The following is a 22,577-nucleotide window of genomic DNA, read 5'->3' as shown; positions in this document are numbered from 1 at the left end:
TGTAACTGTTTTATATTGTTTTACTTTCTTTTTTATTCAAGAAAATGTTTTTAATTTATTTATCTTATTTTATTAATTTTTTTAAAAAGGACCTTATCTTCACCATACCTGGTTGTCCAAATTAGGCATAATGATGTGTTAATTCCACGACTGTATATATCGGTATCGGTCTATATCGGATTCTTCCAAATTACAATTAAAAAAATTTGGGCCGGGGGCCGGTGCTGTATATAATATATGATGTCATGTTATCGATGGAAAAATGTATTTTTAGACAATATGATTTGCCTGAGCGGCTAGGAGACCCCGAGAGTAACAAGCGGTTGCCTCGTTGCCTTTCCATTAAGAACAATAAATTAGATTTTAGTATAAGTTTGCTGGTTTCAAGAAATGTAATGTCAAGCGCATATCATTATGTCAAGATAATGGCACTGGCATTTACTTAATTTAAGAATGTTTTTCAACATATTGAGCAAAAAGGTCTCTTTTTTTTTTTCTACCAAAAAAAGTGCACTTGTTATTAGTGAGAATATACTTATTTTAAGGTATTTTTGGGTTCATTGAGGTTAGCTAATTTTACTTGTTTTGGAAAGTCCTGACAAGCCAAATTTTCTTGTTCTATTGGCAGATAATTTTGCTTAGTTCAAGTAAAATACCCCTAATTTTTGTATTTTTTTTTTCCCTTGTTTTTGAACACTGACTTTTTTGCAGTGCACGTCCTACTTCCTGTCTGACACGCCGCCTTTTTTCCCCAGGCGGTGACGCAGGAAGTGATGCATTATTGGTTGCAGCAGCTGCAGGTCAGACGCTGGCAGCACCGACAAGTCACCTCCTGCTGTGACTCCACTAACAACATGGCAGGTACTTGGACTTGTAGTGTAGAACCGCCCTACTAATCAATCATAGTCAATACTATACCCACTCCAAACTGTAGGGTCGTCGTCATCACGTCATGACATTGATGCTTTTACGAGCATGTTGGGCAGCGCACACACACACAGAGTACTTACAAGCAGACACAGTGTGTAGACAGAAAAGGGAGAATGGACGCATTTTGGTGTAAAAAGTAAATATAAAGGTGAAGTTATAACACTGAAACACCCTCAGGAAGAGGTGCTTTAAGACATGGCTAACATCCATCCACAGTGTTTTAGCTACTTCTAAATCCTGGTCTCCATGGCGACAAATAAAGTAAGTTTCTTACAAGTAGCATTATCACTGGAGGACGAGGAATAGCTAAACATGCTTCACTACACGCCGTAGGAGGATACAATAGCTCACCGGCGTCACAATGTAAACAAACGCCATGGGTGGATCTACACCTGACATCCACTGTAATGATACCAAGTACAATAGCGTATCTGGTTGAGACTTCTATGATTACATCGATATTTTTATCATCACAAAATCTTCTTTAGTTTAAAAAAAAAAATTAATATTATGTTTATAAAGTCAGTAAATACGTCCCTGGACACATGAGGACTTTGAATATGACCAATGTATGATCCTGTAGCTACTTGGTATCGGTTTGATACCTAAATGTGTGGTATCATCCACAACTAATGTAAAGCATCAAAGAAGAGAAGAATAAGTGATTATTACATTTGAACAGAAGTGTAGATAGAACATGTTAAAAGAGAAAATAAGCAGATATTAACAGTAAATGAACAAGTAGATTAATAATCCATTTTCTACCAATGGTACCGGTACTGAAATATTGGTATCGGGACAACACTTTTGAGTGATACAGGGGTTATTAAGGTCATCTAGGTCACAGTTGCAGAGTGGGCGGGGTTTGTTTCTAGAGACGTGAGTGTCAGGGATCTCTACAACAAAGTGATGATTCTTTTTTGGAATCTGTTGGTGGTTTTTTTTTGTCCTTTTGTGTTCATGTTTCACCCTGTTTGTTGCATTTTGCTTTATTGTGAAAGATTGATCTGGAGACAGTCGTCTAGGAAGGGAAGAGGAAAGTTGTTCTTAATATTCAGTGTTTTATCGTTCATTGTTAATATTACAAATCCCACACATTATTTTATTCAGTGTAACATTCCATCCAGTTTTTTGACACGGGTGAGCTATTGTATCCTCCTACGGCGTGTAGTGAAGCATGTTTAGCTATTCCTCGTCCTCCAGTGATAATGTTACTTGTAAGAAACTTACTTTATGTCGATGTATTCATAGTAGTATCGACGAGATACACTCTTGTACTTGGTATCATTACAGTGGATGTCCGGTGTAGATCCACCCATGGTGTAATAATCACTTATTCTTCTCTTCTTTGATACTTTACATTCGTTTTGGATGATACCACACATTTAGGTATCGATCTGATACCAAGTAGTTACAGGATCATACATTGGTCATATTCAAAGTCCTCATGTGTCCAGGGACGTATTTACTGACTTTATAAACATAATATGATTTTTCTTTTTAAACTAAAGAAGATTTCGTGATGATAAAAATATCGATGTATCAACTAGGTACGCTATTGTACTTGGTATCATTACAGTGGATGTCAGGTGTAGATCCACCCATGGTGTTTGTTTACATTTTGACGCCGGTGAGCTATTGTATCCTCCTACGGTGTGTAGTGAAGCATGTTTAGCTATTCCTCGTCCTCCAGTGATAATGGTACTTGTAAGAAACTTACTTTATGTCGATGTAATCATAGTAGTATCGACGAGGTACACTCTTGTACTTGGTATCATTACAGTGGATGTCAGGTGTAGATCCACCCATGGTGTAATAATCACTTATTCTTCTCTTCTTTGATACTTGACATTAGTTTTGGATGATACCACACATTTAGGTATCGATCTGATACCAAGTAGTTACAGGATCATACATTGGTCATATTCAAAGTCCTCATGTGTCCAGGGACATTTTTACTGACTTTATAAACATAATATGTATTTTAAAAATATATTTTTTGATGATAAAAAATATCGATGTAATCATAGTAGTATCAACTAGATACGCTCTTGTACTTGGTATCATTACAGTGGATGTCAGGTGTAGTTCCACCCATGGCGTTTGTTTACATTTTGACGGCGGTGAGCTATTGTATCCTCTGACGGTGTGTAGGGAAGCATGTTTAGCTATTCCTCGTCCTCCAGTGATAATGTTACTTGTAAGAACTTACTTTATGTCGATGTAATCATAGTAGTATCGACTAGATAAACTCTTGTACTTGGTATCATTACAGTGGATGTCAGGTGTAGATCCACCCATGGTGTAATAATCACTTATTCTTCTCTTCTTTGATACTTGACATTAGTTTTGGATGATACCACACATTTAGGTATCGATCCGATACCAAGTAGTTACAGGATCATACATTGGTCATATTCAAAGTCCTCATGTGTCCAGGGACATATTTACTGACTTTATACACATAATATGTATTTAAAAAATATATTTTTTGACGATAAAAAACATCGATGTAATCATAGTAGTATCAACTAGATACGCTCTTGTACTTGGTATCATTACAGTGGATGTCAGGTGTAGATCCACCCATGGCGTTTGTTTACATTTTGACGCCGGTGAGCTATTTTATCCTCCTACGGCGTGTAGTGAAGCATGTTTAGCTATTCCTCGTCCTCCAGTGATAATGCTACATGTAAGAAACTTACTTTATGTCGATGTAATCATAGTAGTATCGACTAGATACACTCTTGTACTTAGTATCATTACAGTGGATGTCAGGTGTAGATCCACCCATGGTGTAATAACCACTTATTCTTCTCTTCTTTGATACTTGACATTAGTTTTGGATGATACCACACATTTAGGTATCGATCTGATACCAAGTAGTTACAGGATCATACATTGGTCATATTCAAAGTCCTCATGTGTCCAGGGACATTTTTACTGACTTTATAAACATAATATGTATTTAAAAAATATATTTTTTGATGATAAAAAATATCGATGTAATCATAGTAGTATCAACTAGATACGCTCTTGTACTTGGTATCATTACAGTGGATGTCAGGTGTAGATCCACCCATGGCGTTTGTTTACATTTTGACGCCGGTGAGCTATTGTATCCTCCGACGGTGTGTAGTGAAGCATGTTTAGCTATTCCTCGTCCTCCAGTGATAATGATACTTGTAAGAAACTTACTTTATGTCGATGTAATCATAGTAGTATCAACTAAATACACTCTTGTACTTGGTATCATTACAGTGGATGTCAGGTGAAGATCCACCCATGGTGTAATAATCACTTATTCTTCTCTTCTTTGATACTTGACATTAGTTTTGGATGATACCACACATTTAGGTATCGATCCGATACCAAGTAGACACAGGATCATACATTGGTCATATTCAAAGTCCTCATGTGTCCAGGGACATATTTGCCGACTTTATAAACATAATATGAATTAAAAAAAAAAAATGTTTTGATGATTAAAAAAATATCTATGTAATCATAGTAGTATCGACGAGATAAACTCTTGTACTTGGTATCATTACAGTGGATGTCAGGTGTAGATCCACCCATGGAGTAATAATCACTTATTCTTCTTTGATACTTTTCATTAGTTTTGGATGATACCACACATTTAGGTATCGATCCGATACCAAGTAGTTACAGGATCATACATTGGTCATATTCAAAGTCCTCATGTGTCCAGAGACATATTTACTGATTTAATAAACATTATATGAATATTAAAAAGCGCTATTGTATCCTCCTATGGTGTGTAGTGAAGCATGTTTAGCTATTCCTCGTCCTCCAGTGATAATGGTACTTGTAAGAAACTTACTATTTGTCGCCATGGAGACCAGGGTTAGTGATTTAGAAGTAGGTAAAACACTGTGGATGGATGTTAGCCATGTCTTAAAGCACCTCTTCCTGAGGGTGTTTCAGTGTTATAACGTCACCTTTATATTTACTTTTTACACCAAAATACGTCCATTCTCCCTTTTCTGTCTACACTCTCTGCTTGTAAGTACTCTGTGTGTGTGCGCTGCCCAACATGCTCCTCTGCTCCTAAAACCAGCAATGTCACCACGTGACGACAACAGGGATGTGGGGGGGGGACCGGTACTTTTTAGAGGCGGTATAGTACTGAATATGATTCATTAGTATCGCAGTACTATACTAATACTGGTATACCGTACAACCCTACCTCCAAATATCACTTCTATTTAACTAGTGATAATGGCATGGGCCCTGAAAGAAAGAAATGGTATTCAAGTTGACTGCAAGTAAGAATGTTATTGCCCAAGGTCCATGAAATAGTCCCTAAATGTGTCATGTCCTCACTGCGTGTTGAAGGGTGTAATTCTAGTCATGCAGGGACTTGTGCAGTCCTACAGATGTTTCACCATGAGTCACCGTGGTGACACGTCATTTTCTCTTATGAAACTCTTTGCTTTTTCTTGCGATAGTTCTGGGTGCCAGCATCACAGCACACAAGTTTAATAGTTCCCTCGCCTTCAAAGTAAAAGTAATTACATGGATTGAATTCAGCTGAATTTGCTGCTTGCCTCCAAACAGCAGAATGTCTTCTCCAAAGAAAAACTCATTTTCAGATAGAAAACAGCAGAATGTAGTACAGCATACTTGCCAACCTTGAGACCTCCGATTTCGGGAGGTTGGGGGGGCGTGGTTAGGGGGGAGGAGTATATTTACAGCTAGAATTCACCAAGTCAAGTATTTCATATATATATATATATATATATATATATATATATATATATATATATATATATATATATATATATATACCAGAGGTGTGGACTCGAGTCACATGACTTGGACTCGAGTCAGACTCGAGTCATGAATTTGATGACTTTAGACTCGACTTGACAAAATGTAAAAAGACTTGCAACTCGACTTAGACTTTAACATCAATGACTTGTGACTTCACTTGGACTTGATCCTTTTGAATTGACATGACTTGACATGACTTGCTACTTTCCCCAAAACCCAAAGATGAAAAAGTTATTCGGGAGCACTCCGTATTTTTCATTGTGTACTTGTCTATCAGCGTTGCGTGTGTCAGCTGGTGTGCTCTCAGTACAACAGCCAATCAAATTAGATCTACTTTGTTTTCATCACACAGCATTCATCCAATCAAATTGCAGGACAACCAACGAAGAAGACATGTCCAAACCACACGCCAGTGAACAAAAAATGATACCTAAAATAATTTCGTTTGGGTATAAAAATTACGAGGTGGTCAACACAAAACGGTTTGCAGTATGCAACACATGCGGTTCGAAAATGACTGATGGAGAGGCAACAACTTCCAACTTCGTCCGGCATTTGAAGTTGCACAAAGAACGGTAAGTTTTGAATGTAAGATAACGTTTATTGGCTAAGTAACGTGACTTTTATTTGCTGTGTAGTTAAATCAGTGAGGCTGTAAACTCACTGCTAACGTTATAACGTTATTGCAAACACGGGAATCTGTTGCAGTTCACTACCTTATTCATACTTTTTGTTCAGTGATTTTTTTTTAAGCAGGGTTACGTTAGTCAATATATCACACGTAACGTTAGACGGCGGTCAGCAGCACCGCGTATTTTAGCCACCTAAAAAAAGACAAAAATAGTAAAATAAAGGTCAGTTAGAATGTATACTATATTATGAAGATGTGTACCGTTTTAGCTAGCTTTCTGACATACTGTTGGTTGTTTACCTCAGTGGTCCCCAACCACCGGGCCGCGGCCCGGTACTGGTCCGTGGATCGATTGGTATCGGGCCGCACAAGAAATATTTTTTATTTATTTTTTTTAAAATTAAATCAACATAAAAAACACAAGATACACTTACAAGTAGTGCACCAACCCAAAACAACTCTCTCCCCCCTTTTGTTGTGGGCATTGAACATGAAGACTCTTCCTTCACTGTTCCGAGTGGCCATGAGAGTCTTGGCAGTGCCTGCCTCCAGTGCTCCAGTGGAGCGAGTTTTCAGCCATGGTGGCATCATACTACGCCCCCATCGTGCACAAATGACTGACAGACTCTTGGCTAATTTGGTCTTTTGCAAATGCAATGCAGCATAGGGCCCTGACATATAAAAAGTACAACTTTTTTGTTATGTTCACGTATATGTCATGTTTTTTCAATGTTAACACTTTTGTACAAATAAGTACATTTGCACTTTATTTTTCAATGTGTTTGTTCTGTAAAGGAATGAGTTAATGTTTAAAATGACTGGTTAATAGTGCTATTATAAAGTGCAATGTCAGCACAATTTTCTTTCCTGCAATTTAAAATGCACTTGTTTTAATAAATAAATACAGCGTTTGAAAAGCATACACAATCTGTGTTAATATATTAGTCTGTGGTTAAAAGGACTTGAAAGGACTCGAAACTCAAAATGCAGGACTTAGGACTTGACTTGAGACTTTCCAGTCTTGACTTTGGACTTGACTCGGGGCTTGCCTGTCTTGACTCGGGACTTGACTCGGACTTGAGGGCAAAGACTTGAGACTTACTTGTGACTTGCAAAACAATGACTTGGTCCCACCTCTGATATATACATATATATATATATATATATATATAGGTGCTCTGCTGACCTCGACTGCGGATGTTGTGGATCGGTGGAGGGAATACTTCGAAGACCTCCTCAATCCTACCAGCACGTCTTCCTATGAGGAAGCAGGGCCTGGGGAATATGTGGTGGGCTCTCCTATTTCTGGGGCTGAGGTTGCCGAGGTAGTTAAAAAGCTCCTCGGTGGCAAGGCCCCGGGGGTGGATGAGATCCGCCCGGAGTTCCTTAAGGTTCTGGATGTTGTGGGGATGTCTTGGTTGACAAGACTCTGCAACATCGCGTGGACATTGGGGGCGGTACCTCTGGATTGGCAGACCGGGGTGGTGGTTCCTCTCTTTAAGAAGGGGAACCGGAGGGTGTGTTCCAACTATCGTGGGATCACACTCCTCAGCCTTCCCGGTAAGGTCTATTCAGGTGTACTGGAGAGGAGGCTACGCCGGATAGTCGAACCTCGGATTCAGGAGGAACAGTGTGGTTTTCGTCCTGGTCGTGGAACTGTGGACCAGCTCTATACTCTCGGCAGGGTCCTTGAGGGTGCATGGGAGTTTGCCCAACCAGTCTACATGTGCTTTGTGGACTTGGAGAAGGCATTCGACCGTGTACCCCGGGAAGTCCTGTGGGGAGTGCTCAGAGAGTATGGGGTAGCGGACTGTCTTATTATGGCAGTTCGCTCCCTGTATAATCAGTGCCAGAGCTTGGTCCGCATTGCCGGCAGTAAGTCGGACACGTTTCCAGTGAGGGTTGGACTCCGCCAAGGCTGCCCTTTGTCACCGATTCTGTTCATAACTTTTATGGACAGAATTTCTAGGCGCAGTCAGGGCGTTGAGGGGATCTGGTTTGGTGGCTGCAGGATTAGGTCTCTGCTATTTGCAGATGATGTGGTCCTGATGGCTTCCTCTGGCCAAGATCTTCAGCTCTCGCTAAATCGGTTCGCAGCCGAGTGTGAAGCGACTGGGATGGGAATCAGCACCTCCAAGTCCGAGTCCATGGTTCTCTCCCGGAAAAGGGTGGAGTGCCATCTCCGGGTTGGGGAGGAGATCTTGCCCCAAGTGGAGGAGTTCAAGTACCTCGGAGTCTTGTTCACGAGTGAGGGAAGAGTGGATCGTGAGATCGACAGGCGGATCGGTGCGGCGTCTTCAGTAATGCAGACGCTGTATCGATCCGTTGTGGTGAAGGAGGAGCTGAGCCGGAAGGCAAAGCTCTCGATTTACCGGTCGATCTACGTTCCCATCCTCACCTATGGTCATGAGCTTTGGGTTATGACCGAAAGGACAAGATCACGGGTACAAGCGGCCGAAATGAGTTTCCTCCGCCGGGTGGCGGGGCTCTCCCTTAGAGATAGGGTGAGAAGCTCTGTCATCCGGGGGGAGCTCAAAGTAAAGCCGCTGCTCCTCCACATGGAGAGGAGCCAGATGAGGTGGTTCGGGCATCTGGTCAGGATGCCACCCGAACGCCTCCCTAGGAAGGTGTTTCGGGCACGTCCGACCGGTAGGAGGCCACGGGGAAGACCCAGGACACGTTGGGAAGACTATATATCCCGGCTGGCCTGGGAACGCCTCGGGATCCCCGGGAGGAGCTGGACGAAGTGGCTGGGGAGAGGGAAGTCTGGGCTTCCCTGCTTAAGCTGCTGCCCCCGCGACCCGACCTCGGATAAGCGGAAGAAGATGGATGGATGGATGGATGGATGGATATATATATATATATATATATATATATATATATATATATATATATATATATATCTACATCCTGAAAATATGCAAACAAAACTGTGTTTAGATAATTGATACTTCAAACTTGCATAAATAAATCTTAAGGAATATAACATAACTTGGCTTCTGAGAGCTTCAAAATGTAATGAATAAAATGCTAAAGTTGTTGATAAACAAGCAATTATTTTAATAATTAAATATGGTCATTTTAAATGAATTATTATGATCATTTAAAATTAATTATTTCAAATATGTTTATTTTAATGTATAATTCTATGGCTGGATGTATTTTTTTTTTTTTCCATAAAGAAATACAATCATGTCTGCTTACGACTGCAGGAGCTGGAGGGGGCGTGGCCTCCAGCTCCGGCTGAAAATCGGGAGATTTTCGGGAGAAATATTTGTCCCGGGAGGTTTTCGGGAGAGGCGCTGAATTTCGGGAGTCTCCCCGAAAATTCGGGAGGGTTGGCAAGTATGGTAGTACAGCAGGTTTATGAAGTTGTGTAATAATAATGTACAGCATTTACACTGCAAAAAGTCAGTGTTCAAAAACAAGAAAAAAAAATACAAAAATGAGGGGTATTTTACTTCTGCCAATAAAACAAGAAAATTTGGCTTGTCAGGACTTTCCAAAACAAGTCAAATTAGCTAACCTCAATGAACCCAAAAAGACCTTAAAATAAGTATATTCTCACTAATAACAAGTGCACTTTTCTTGGTAGAAAAAGCAAATATGAGACCTTTTTTTCTCAATATGTTGAAGAATATTCTTAAATGAAGTAAATGCTAGTGCCATTATATTGACATAATGATATGCGCTCGGCATTACATTTCTTGAAACCAGCAAACTTTAAAAAAAAAAATTTTTTAATTTTTAATTTAATTTTTTTATTATTTATTTTAATTTTATTTTAATTTTTTTTTTGTTATTTAAAAATAAAAAAATAAACCAGCAAACTTATACTAAAAACTAGTTTATTGTTCTTAATGGAAAGGCAACAAGGCAACCGCTTGTTACTCTCGGGGTCTCCTAGCCGCTCAGGCAAATCATATTGTCTAAAAATGCATTTTTCCATCGACAACATGACATCATCGCGCCAAGTGCGTGCTCTTTCAGTCAATTAGTGCGCATATATACAGCCCGGCCCCCGGCCCAAATTTTTTTAATTGTAATTTGGAAGAATTTACCTGAATGTGCATGAACTATTTCCGTTCAAAATTGTTTGAAATGTCGCATGTTACATGTTTCAATATTAACTTTATTAACTAGTTTACTGTACTGTGCCAACTGTACTACTATATGAGTACGTATTGTCTATTGTTTCATTGACAATAAAACAGCAAAGTCCATTTGACTGTCATCTGTTTTAATTATGAGACACAATTGTGTCAAAGTCATGATTTTTTATTTCATGCTTGAAGTAAGAAATGATACTACATACTACATGTACAGTAATATATACTACATGTACAGTATATATACAACATTTACAGTATATATACAACATTTACAGTAATATACACGACATTTACAGTAATATATACTACATTTACAGTAATATACACTACATTTACAGTAATATATACTACATTTACAGTATATATACTGCATTTACAGTATATATACTACATTTACAATAATATACACTACATTTACAGTAATATATACTACATTTACAGTATATATACTACATTTACAGTAATATACACTACATTTACAGTAATATATACTACATTTACAGTATATATACTACATTTACAGTAATATACACTACATTTACATTAATATACACTACATTTACAGTAATATATACTACATTTACAGTAATATACACTGCATTGTGAGGTGAAAGTATTGCAACTTACCATATCCTTTGACATTTTAGTTGTTTAAAAATCTACTAATAGAATGCATAAAAAAATAATAGTATTCACTGTTAGAAGCGGCCCTCTGGGGCCCAACATAAAAGTGAAAAGGACTTTGACACCCCTGGCTTAGATAAAGCTTGTATGAGGAAACGCTGGTAAGCTGGGACACTTGTAGACCGAGGTACTTACCAGAACCTTCATTGTGGCTCTACAGATTGTGCAGATCACTTCCTGCCCTTGCTGAAGACCCCCGTGGGCCTGGTGGGTGAGGAGGCCGCCAGCGTGGCCCCTCAAAGGACACCGCTCGCCAACATGTCCATCAAGCATCTTTTCGACGAGATCCAGTGAGTCCATGTTCCCTTCTCAGGTCACAATGCTGAAGACCTTCTCCGACACTCTGTGTGCACCTTGGCAGGAACTCTGCGCACAGTCTACGTAAGAGGTCTTCTCAGGAGTGGACTCACAGTGTCTTTTACGTCCAAGACCCAGCCCCGGACCAAGTGGACTCTGCCGCTAACGGTACGTACCAGTACCCACTTCAGTAATGTGGACAACCCACTCCAGTACCAACATTGCAGGAAATACAGATTGGCTAAAACTCTGAAATCTCCATTTACAAACCCCTCTATTTGCAAACTCTTCAATATACAAACTTTTAGATTGCACCAAATATGCCGGTGTGTGTGTGTGAAGCATGTGTCGGTGTACCAAAGCTTCATTGGTTCATTTTGTTGACATCACTTCCTGTGCAGTACAGGACATTTAGGAGAGGCAGAGCCCCTTAAGTCACTTCCTTCACTGCTTCTTTCTTGCCATTCAACAAGTTTGGTCTATTTTCTTACTCAATATGTGTCAAGACTTGGACTATGGCGTGGTTTGTTCTCCCGTGGTGCAAATGAACATTTGGACCAGACATGGCGTGAAGGTGAAGACATTATTTATTTTACACTAACAAAGGAACAAAAAGCGCGCTCAAGGCGGAAGTACAAACTTGACTAACGAAACAAAAAGACTTGCACGTGGGCAAAAAACTATGGACATGAACAAAAGTCGCTAACTGTGGCATGAATAGAAAAAACTAGTGATGGGTCCGGCAACACCGATGCATCGGCGCATGCGTCGAGCTCATAGAGCGAAACCCTGTGTCGGTGCGCGTACCGCTTTTAGAAAGTCACGTGACCGATGATGAGCTGTTTTGGTCACGTGACCGATACGCGAACTGTGTCGCACTGACGCTGACTCTGTGCCCTGTGAGTGGCTCTTTTCTACAGCCGGAGAAATAATAACTAAGAAGAGAAATCGTCTAAAATGTAATACGTCAGAAAAACTTTTTTTTTTTTTTTTTTTTTTTATAAAAATGTGTAAAAAAATAAAATTAAAAAAATTCCCAGTCCACAATCATCCACAACACGTTCTCTTAGATTTCCATGTTCTGATACATGTTCACATTATTTATTGACTGTATCTAAAAAAGATACAAATATATTTTTATTTAAATGAAGATATGAAATAATCCTAAATGAAATACAATGACTTGGTTTATATTATTGTATATACTAGGGCAGGGGTCACCAAAGCGGGGCCCGCGGTCACCAGGTAGCCCGTAAGGACCAGATCAGCCTGTTCTAAAAATAGCTCAAAGAGCAGCACTTACCAGTGAGCTGCCTCTATTTTTTAAATTGTATTTATTTACTAGCAAGCTGGTCTCGCTTTGCTCGACATTTTTAATTCTAAAAGAGACAAAACTCAAATAGAATTTGAAAATCCAAGAAAATATTTTAAAGACTTGGTCTTCACTTGGAATAAGCGGTAGAAAATGGATGGATGGATGGGTCTTCACTTGTTTAAATAAATTCATTTATTTTTTTACTTTGCTTCTTATTACTTTTAGAAATACAATTTTAGAGAAAAAATACAACCTTAAAAATGATTTTAGGATTTTTAAACAAATATACCTTTTTACCTTTTAAATTTCTTCCTCTTCTTTCCTGACAATTTAAATCAATGTTCAAGTACATTTTTTTATTTATTTTTTATTGTAAAGAATAATAAATATTTTAGCTTCTGGTTTTTCGATGAAGAATATTTGTGAAATATTTCTTCAAACTTACTATGATTAAAATTCAAAAAAATTATTCTGGCAAATCTAGAAAATCTGTAGAATAAAATTTAAATCTTATTTCAAAGTATTTTGAATTTCTTTTAAAATGTTTGTTCTGGAAAATCTAGAAGAAATACTGATTATGTCTTTGTTAGAAATATAGCTTGGTCCGATTTGTTAAATATTCTAACAAAGTGCAGATTGGATTTTAACCAATTTAAAACATGTCATCAAAATTCTAAAATGTATCTTAATCAGGAAAAATTACCAATGATGTTCCATAAATTATTTTTTTAATTTTTTCAAAAAGATTCAAATGAGCTAGTTTTTCTCTTCTTTTTGTCGGTTGAATTTTGAATTTTAAAGAGTCGAAATTGAAGATAAACTATGTTTCAAAATTTTATTTTAATTTTTTTCGTGTTTTCTCCTCTTTTAAACCGTTCAATTAAGTGGTTTTTTTCATCATTTATTCTCTACAAAAAACCTTCCATAAAAGGAAAAAAAAATGTACGACGGAATGACAGACAGAAATACCCATTTTTTTATATATATACATTTATTTATTTAGCTATTCTTGTTTAAATCACACTTACGTGTAACTTACAAATGACAATATATTTATTTATTTATTTAAGTGTGTATCAAACTGGTAGCCCTTCGCATTAATCAGTACCCAAGAAGTAGTTTTTGGTTTCAAAAAGGTTGGTGACCCCTGTACTAGGGCATCAAATCAATGTCAGTTGAGTCGGTCCATAGGTTGCCTGTAGGGATTTTTAATGTCCAGCAGATGTCAGTATTTAGTGACACAGTATCGACACAGTATCAATACAGTTTTGCAATGTGTCGAAACGCTTCATGACACCTCATCAACCCATCACTAGAAAAAACTTACTTGACATGGCATGAAGTGCGCAGAGGTAAACAGAGTGAGAAGCAGAGAGTCAGGGGTATGATGTCGCCAGGGAGACTTCCTGGCAACAATGGGTTTAAATAATAGTGACATGATTAAAGACAGGTGCGTGAGTCGTGAGGGCAGGTGAAAACTAATGGGTTGCTATGGTGACAAACAAGAGTGCACAATGAGTCCAAACGTGGAACAGGTGAAACTAATGGGTAACCATGGAAACAAGACAAGGGAGTGAAAAGCCAGAAACTAAAGAGTCCAATAACTAAACTAAACAAAACATGATTACACAGACATGACAATATGGTTCCAAAAAAGCCCACAAAGCAGCCTGGAAAGAAGGAGGGAGGAGATGGAACCCACACAAACCTGTCCCTTTAAGTCCGAGCTCGGCAAATATTTTGACTCAGGGGCCACATTGAGAAAAAAAAAGTGTCTGAAGAGCCAATGTGTATAAATGATATATACACATTTAGATGTACAGTATGTGTGTATAAACGATATATACACATTTAGATGTACAGTATGTGTGTATAAACGATATATACACATTTATCTGTACAGTATGTGTGTGTAAATGATATATACACATTTAGATGTACAGTATGTGTATATAAATGATATATACACATTTAGATGTACAGTATGTGTGTATAAATGATATATACACATTTAGATGTACAGTATGTGTGTATAAATGATATATACACATTTATCTGTACATTATGTGTGTATAAATGATATATACACATTTATCTGTACATTATGTGTGTATAAATGATATATACACATTTAGATGTACAGTATGTGTGTATAAATGATATATACACATTTAGATGTACAGTATGTGTGTATAAATGATATATACACATTTAGATGTACAGTATGTGTGTATAAATGATATATACACATTTATCTGTACAGTATGTGTGTATAAATGATATATACACCTTTAGATGTACAGTATGTGTGTATAAATGATATATACACATTTAGATGTACAATATGTGTGTATAAATGATATATACACATTTAGATGTACAGTATGTGTGTATAAATGATATATACACATTTAGATGTACAATATGTGTGTATAAATGATATATACACATTTAGATGTACAGTATGTGTGTATAAATGATATATACACATTTAGATGTACAATATGTGTGTATAAATGATATATACACATTTAGATGTACAGTATGTGTGTATAAATGATATATACACATTTAGATGTACAATATGTGTGTATAAACGATATATACACATTTATCTGTACAGTATGTGTGTATAAATGATATATACACCTTCAGATGTACAGTATGTGTGTATAAATGATATATACACATTTAGATGTACAATATGTGTGTATAAATGATATATACACATTTAGATGTACAGTATGTGTGTATAAATGATATATACACATTTAGATGTACAGTATGTGTGTATAAATGATATATACACATTTAGATGTACAATATGTGTGTTTGTCCCTTGTTTCCAGGAACACTAATACCAAAAGTCACAATGTCCCGTCGAGTTCTAAAAAAGTTATGACAGACCACCTCAAAAAAACACAATGGAGTTTTACAGTTTTTTACTGAATGGGACACCCAAAATGTACATGAAAATAAAGAAAGTTGGATTTACATATTAACTATGAACAATAAAATACTGAATATTAACAACATGTTTTACTTCTCAGACCAGCTCCTCCATAGACTTCTTTTACAATCATGCAAACTATGAATGCAAAGTGTAATAAACACCTACAATATGATACATTATCACTTTTATGCAGGAATTTGTTATACAAATCTGCTTCCACATCTGTTCCTGACACATGTGTTGGGTTAGTTACTGAAAACTAGTTATTTAATTTCAAAAGTAACTCAGTTACTAACTCAGTTACTTACACCAAAAAGCAATGCGTTACTGTGAAAAGTAACTATTGTTGCGTTTTGGACCAGTTGTTCCTCCCAGGGAATTCAAGTCACAAGTCGCTCCCAAGCTTTTTACGACACTTAAAGCTGAGTTGAAAAACCACCAGAGACAGAATAGGTATTTTGTAATATATTGGCAAAGCTTTGCAGATATACATTTGAGACCAGTCCAGCATAGAACATTCTATCGCGCCGCCAAAATGGTCTGTCTTCCCGACCCCAAAACCCTCTCTCCTCTCTCCTCTCTCTAGTCAAAACACATGCTAATCAAAACACATTCCAAAGAATTCAAGGTTAACACACACAGTTTACTTGCAGAGAAACAGAAAGAGAATAAATGGAAAACACGAGCTGTTTTCAAATATGACTATGAAAGAAAATAAGTAACACTAAAATTCGGATATATGTAAATATCTGCCTCCGACACTATTTAGTTACTTCTTTTTTTGTCTTTTTTTTTTTTAAGGCTCCCATTAATGCCCTTTTAGCCTTCATTTCAGTACTGTTATTGCACTGGAGATTAATACAATCTGTTGATCAACTTGACATGCATTTGCATCACTGAACTCTGCTAAGCAATGTGCTCTACATACAACACACAAAGACAAAGATATGTTTCAAAGGGCCAATTTATTTCAGGCCAGAACAAATTGACAAAACTATTTTAAATAGCTGCAACATAACATACATAAGGAACAAACCGCATAATAACAACATACAGGTAAAAGCCAGTAAATTAGAATATTTTGAAAAACTTGATTTACTTCAGTAATTGCATTCAAAAGGTGTAACTTGTACATTATATTTATTCATTGCACACAGACTGATGCATTCAAATGTTTATTTCATTTAATTTTGATGATTTGAAGTGGCAACAAATGAAAATCCACAATTCCGTGTGTCACAAAATTAGAATATTACTTAAGGCTAATACAAAAAAGGGATTTTTAGAAATGTTGGCCAACTGAAAAGTATGAAAATGAAAAATATGAGCATGTACAATACTCAATACTTGGTTGGAGCTCCTTTTGCCTCAATTACTGCGTTAATGCGGCGTGGCATGGAGTCGATGAGTTTCTGGCACTGCTCAGGTGTTATGAGAGCCCAGGTTGCTCTGATAGTGGCCTTCAACTCTTCTGCGTTTTTGGGTCTGGCATTCTGCATCTTCCTTTTCACAATACCCCACAGATTTTCTATGGGGCTAAGGTCAGGGGAGTTGGCGGGCCAATTTAGAACAGAAATACCATGGTCCGTAAACCAGGCACGGGTAGATTTTGCGCTGTGTGCAGGCGCCAAGTCCTGTTGGAACTTGAAATCTCCATCTCCATAGAGCAGGTCAGCAGCAGGAAGCATGAAGTGCTCTAAAACTTGCTGGTAGACGGCTGCGTTGACCCTGGATCTCAGGAAACAGAGTGGACCGACACCAGCAGATGACATGGCACCCCAAACCATCACCCAACCATGCAAATTTTGCATTTCCTTTGGATGGTTTGGGGTGCCATGTCATCTGCTGGTGTCGGTCCACTCTGTTTCCTGAGATCCAGGGTCAACGCAGCCGTCTACCAGCAAGTTTTAGAGCACTTCATGCTTCCTGCTGCTGACCTGCTCTATGGAGATGGAGATTTCAAGTTCCAACAGGACTTGGCGCCTGCACACAGCGCAAAATCTACCCGTGCCTGGTTTACGGACCATGGTATTTCTGTTCTAAATTGGCCCGCCAACTCCCCTGACCTTAGCCCCATAGAAAATCTGTGGGGTATTGTGAAAAGGAAGATGCAGAATGCCAGACCCAAAAACGCAGAAGAGTTGAAGGCCACTATCAGAGCAACCTGGGCTCTCATAACACCTGAGCAGTGCCAGAAACTCATCGACTCCATGCCACGCCGCATTAACGCAGTAATTGAGGCAAAAGGAGCTCCAACCAAGTATTGAGTATTTTACATGCTCATATTTTTCATTTTCATACTTTTCAGTTGGCCAACATTTCTAAAAATCCCTTTTTTGTATTAGCCTTAAGTAATATTCTAATTTTGTGACACACGGAATTTTGGATTTTCATTTGTTGCCACTTCAAATCATCAAAATTAAATGAAATAAACATTTGAATGCATCAGTCTGTGTGCAATGAATACATATAATGTACAAGTTACACCTTTTGAATGCAATTACTGAAATAAATCAAGTTTTTCAAAATATTCTAATTTACTGGCTTTTACCTGTAGCTGTAAACCTGGCTTCACCCAAGGAAGGCACACATGACATGATTAAATGTCATGTCACTATATACAGCACACCTAACCAGGCCTTTTTTTTCTCTCAAGGAATTGTGAAATAAAATCATGTCTTCAGGAGATCAACACTGTACTGAAGCCCAGAACACTCTACGCATTTCCCCAGTTTCAGTTTAGAGAGAAGGAAAGATTGGCCTGGCCCACTAGGATCCCTCTTTATGTTTGTGAACTTTATAGTCTATACATTTAGAGTGATGTGATAATCAAACACTCTAGAAGTCTAGAATGAAAGAGTATATAAGAGAACTGGCAGAGTGAATGTACCTTCAGTGCTGAATGATGAGCAGAGGCAGAGTTTGGAGAGTTTTCTTTACATCACTTTCCATTTTTATGTACTCACTGTCCAGGAACTTGGAAAATGTTTTCTGTGCCATTTGCTGTTTGACGCCGGTATCATGCTAATTAGCTGCCTAAAAGCGGGTGACTCCACTGTAGAAATAGCCTGCATGTCTTCTAGTTTAGTTTAGTCTTTATTTGAAGGGAAAATGCACATAAACATTAAGCTCAAAGACAGATATGTTCTGTACCAGATTATAGCTAAATAGCTCATTTCCATCTGCAGTCCCTGGCTACCTAAATTAAAGGGATACACAAATCATGCAATAAAATTATGACAATAAAATCATACACAAGTATTAAGAAAAAAGTCATAAAATGACCTTTCATGGACACATACTTAATATACAATACAACCAGAGGTGGGTAGTAACGCGCTACATTTACTCCGTTACATCTACTTGAGTAACTTTTGGGATAAATTGTACTTCTAAGAGTAGTTTTAATGCAACATACTTTTACTTTTACTTGAGTATATTTATAGAGAAAAAACGCTACTTTTACTCCGCTACTTTTATCTACATTCAGCTCGCTACTCGCTACTAATTTTTATCGATCTGTTAATGCACGCTTTCTTTGTTTTGGTTTGTCAGACAGACCTTCATAGTGCCTGCGTTTCAACAAATACAGTCACTGGTGACGTTCACTCCGTTCCACCAATCAGATGCAGTCACTGGTGACGTTGGACCAATCAAACAGAGCCAGGGGTCACATGACCTGACTTAAACAAGTTGAAAAACTTATTCGGGTGTTACCATTTAGTGGTCAATTGTACGGAATATGTACTGTACTGTGCAATCTACTAATAAAAGTTTCAATCAATCAATCAAAAGTGTGAAGGAAAAAAGACCCTTTTTTATTTCAATCGTACATCCTGTCAAGAGCCTAAAGACTGACTGCACAGTTCCTGTCTTCACAATAAAAGTGCCGCTCCATCGCGCCTGCGCTTTCAAAACAAGAGTCTCCGAAAGCCAGCGCAAACAAGCTAGCAAGCTACGGAGTTTGCCGCCAATGTATTTCTTGTAAAGTGTATAAAAACGAATATGGAAGCTGGACAAATAAGGTGCCAAAAACCAACCACTTTCATGTGGTATTAGATAGAAAGGAGGAACTTTTTTTCTCCTCCATTTGAAAACGTGGACGCTATCAGCACTACTGTCTGATTACAATCAATGCAAGTCATCAGAATCAGGTAATACACCAACTTATATTCTTGTCTTCATGAAAGAAAGGAATCTATATGTGTTAAACATGCATGTATATTCATTAAAACACCTTTAACATGTAAACAAAAACGGCAAAATAAATAAATATAAATTATATACTGTATATATATATATGTGTGTGTATATATATGTATATATATATATATGTATATATGTATATACACACATATATATATATATATATATATATATATATATATATATATATATATATATGATATGTGTGTGTATGTTACTCATCAGTTACTCAGTACTTGAGTAGTTTTTTCACAACATACTTTTTACTTTTACTCAAGTAAATATTTGGGTGACTACTCCTTACTTTTACTTGAGTAATAAATCTCTAAAGTAACAGTACTCTTACTTGAGTACAATTTCTGGCTACTCTACCCACCTCTGAATACAACCACACCTCATTTACATCATCACACAAAGACAACACATGCTCTTGTCCACATCTGTCATCATTTGTAAAAACAACCATGATTTTAACAGACACACCTCACAATTTACAACAAAAATGCTCTCATGGATAAATATAATACACATTAAGTTGACATGTCAAACAAGGTGCCCGCCTTAGTGACCGTGTGAGCAGCTTTGATTGCTCCAAAGCCACTTTTTAACTTCAATTGTGAATGAAGAGTCATCTGTTAGACTTTTCAAGTTTGTTGTGAGGTGGTTCCATTCTTTTACGGCTTTATATGAAAAGGCTGATTGTGCAAAAGATGTTTTACATTATGGGACTGCTACACTGCCCCCTGGTGGAGGCTCGTGTGTTTCTGGTTGTCACAGCAGATGTAAACTGGACAAAGTGCTTAAGTGGCGCAGGTGCAGTGTTATTTAGGATTCGACGGGCCATTCGTATTGATGCTAATCTTTGAATGTTAGCTAAATTTAACAATCTATATTTTTGGAGAACTAAAGAGTGGTTTTCGGTCAAGGATTTTGAGCGATTGTTTGCAAAGTTTTCAATGGCCTCAGTGTCATTTTGCTTGCCTGCGACCAACATGTTATACAATAATAAAAACGAGACATAATTATTGCATTAAAATAAGTTTGAGCTGCCTCCGGTGTTAATGAATTCCTGATACATTTAAACGTTTTTATGTTGTATTTAAGACTCTGGCACACAGGGACGTGCACATGATTATAGAGGGGCAGGGGCTCAAAGTCAGAAAAGGGCAGAACATTTTTTTTTTGGTCCTTTATACAATATGGAAATTAATGTAAAATTAAATTTGCTAATAGGAAGCTAACTACTTAGCTAGTGTGTCCTTTGTAGGTAAAAGTGATTGCCATTTCTTTTGTGTCAACAAATTATTGTCATAATGAGTTAATTCACATTATCATAGGCTTGGAAGACATGAAAAGCAACAAAACACTGGTTTATTATTAGGCTATTTTTTGTTAAAGATAAGCACTTTAATATTGAACATTGAACAGTGCAACATGAACTTTGAAAAAAAATACAAAAATAAATACCCAAATGGAAAAAACCTCAATGTGAAAATCTGTCCTTCTTCCCTTAACTTGATGAAAACACCATCAAGTTGTAACTTATGGTCTTTCTCACTTAATGCTCAGACTAAACAACTGAAACGCAATACAGGCCCAAAAATATGGACCAGGGGCCAGTAGAGGGCTGTAGGATGGAGGCCACCCATACCCAAATATGCTCCTCAATGTAAATTCAGGGCTTCCATGGTGCTAGTACTTGGTTTTAGCCATGCATTAAGAGGTCTGCTACCCTTAGCTGCTTCCTGGCGCTCCTTCTCCTTCCTTTTCTGTATCCTTTCTTTTTTTGGCATTGTGCTGCAGGCATAATCAACATGAATCAAGTTTAAATACAGATGGTAATATTCCTAACAGATAACCTACATCTTATATCCCCAGAATGCTGAAATTATTATTATTAATAATAATAATAATAACAATAATAATAACTATTATTATTATTATTATTATCATTATCATTCTTCTTCTTATTATTATTGTTATTATTATCATTATTATTATTATTATTTTGTTAACCCACACAGTAATAGCAAAGTCACAATAAACTTTATATCTGGGGCGGTATAGCTCGGTTGGTAGAGTGGCCGTGTCAGCAACTTGAGGGTTGCAGGTTCGATCCCCGCTTCCGCCATCCTAGTCACTGCCGTTGTGTCCTTGGACAAGACACTTTACCCACCTGCTCCCAGTGCCACCCACACTGGTTTAAATGTAACTTAGATATTGGGTTTCACTATGTAGAGCGCTTTGAGTCACTAGAGAAAAGCGCTATATAAATATAATTCACTAATTCACACTAAATATCTAAACCTCTACTGTGAGAGAAATGTGATCCGCCGTAAACACAGTGCATTTTATTTTGAAAATGAACCCGGTGTTTTATTATGTATTTTGTACACTACTTCCTGTCCCGCACGATCCGCTCTGCTCTGTGCGGAATTGATGTGCCGTGCTCAATTGATGCGCCGTGCTCCGACGTCCGGCAAAACAGAAGCTGACATATTGAATAATAGAAGAATACAGCGTTTTTCTGAAATATTACCCATATTAGATGCTGAATAAGTGGACGGCGACTAGACCATAACTCACAGGTTCAAGTTGCTCCACTGTCACGTCTCCTCAGGGGCGCAGTTGGCTCTCTCTCCTCTCACTTAC

At 37.6% G+C, this 22,577-nt stretch overlaps 1 protein-coding gene across 3 annotated transcripts in view; it reads left to right on the top strand.

Moving 5' to 3' along the window:
• Positions 1-22,577, top strand: part of tbc1d2 (TBC1 domain family, member 2) — a 50,068-nt gene that overhangs the window by 9,673 nt on the left and 17,818 nt on the right. For all 3 annotated transcript variants that reach the window (XM_061976551.1, XM_061976549.1, XM_061976550.1), the window contains 3 exons: positions 756-861; positions 11,315-11,444; positions 11,516-11,619. In XM_061976551.1, coding sequence (XP_061832535.1) covers positions 756-861; positions 11,315-11,444; positions 11,516-11,619 — 340 coding nt within the window. The remainder of the gene's footprint in view (positions 1-755; positions 862-11,314; positions 11,445-11,515; positions 11,620-22,577) is intronic.

The sequence above is a fragment of the Nerophis lumbriciformis genome, linkage group LG16 (assembly GCF_033978685.3).
Source record: "Nerophis lumbriciformis linkage group LG16, RoL_Nlum_v2.1, whole genome shotgun sequence".
In the NCBI taxonomy this organism is placed as follows: domain Eukaryota; kingdom Metazoa; phylum Chordata; class Actinopteri; order Syngnathiformes; family Syngnathidae; genus Nerophis; species Nerophis lumbriciformis.
Note: the sequence above shows the minus strand (reverse complement) of the source record. Positions and strands in the feature narration are given on the sequence as shown.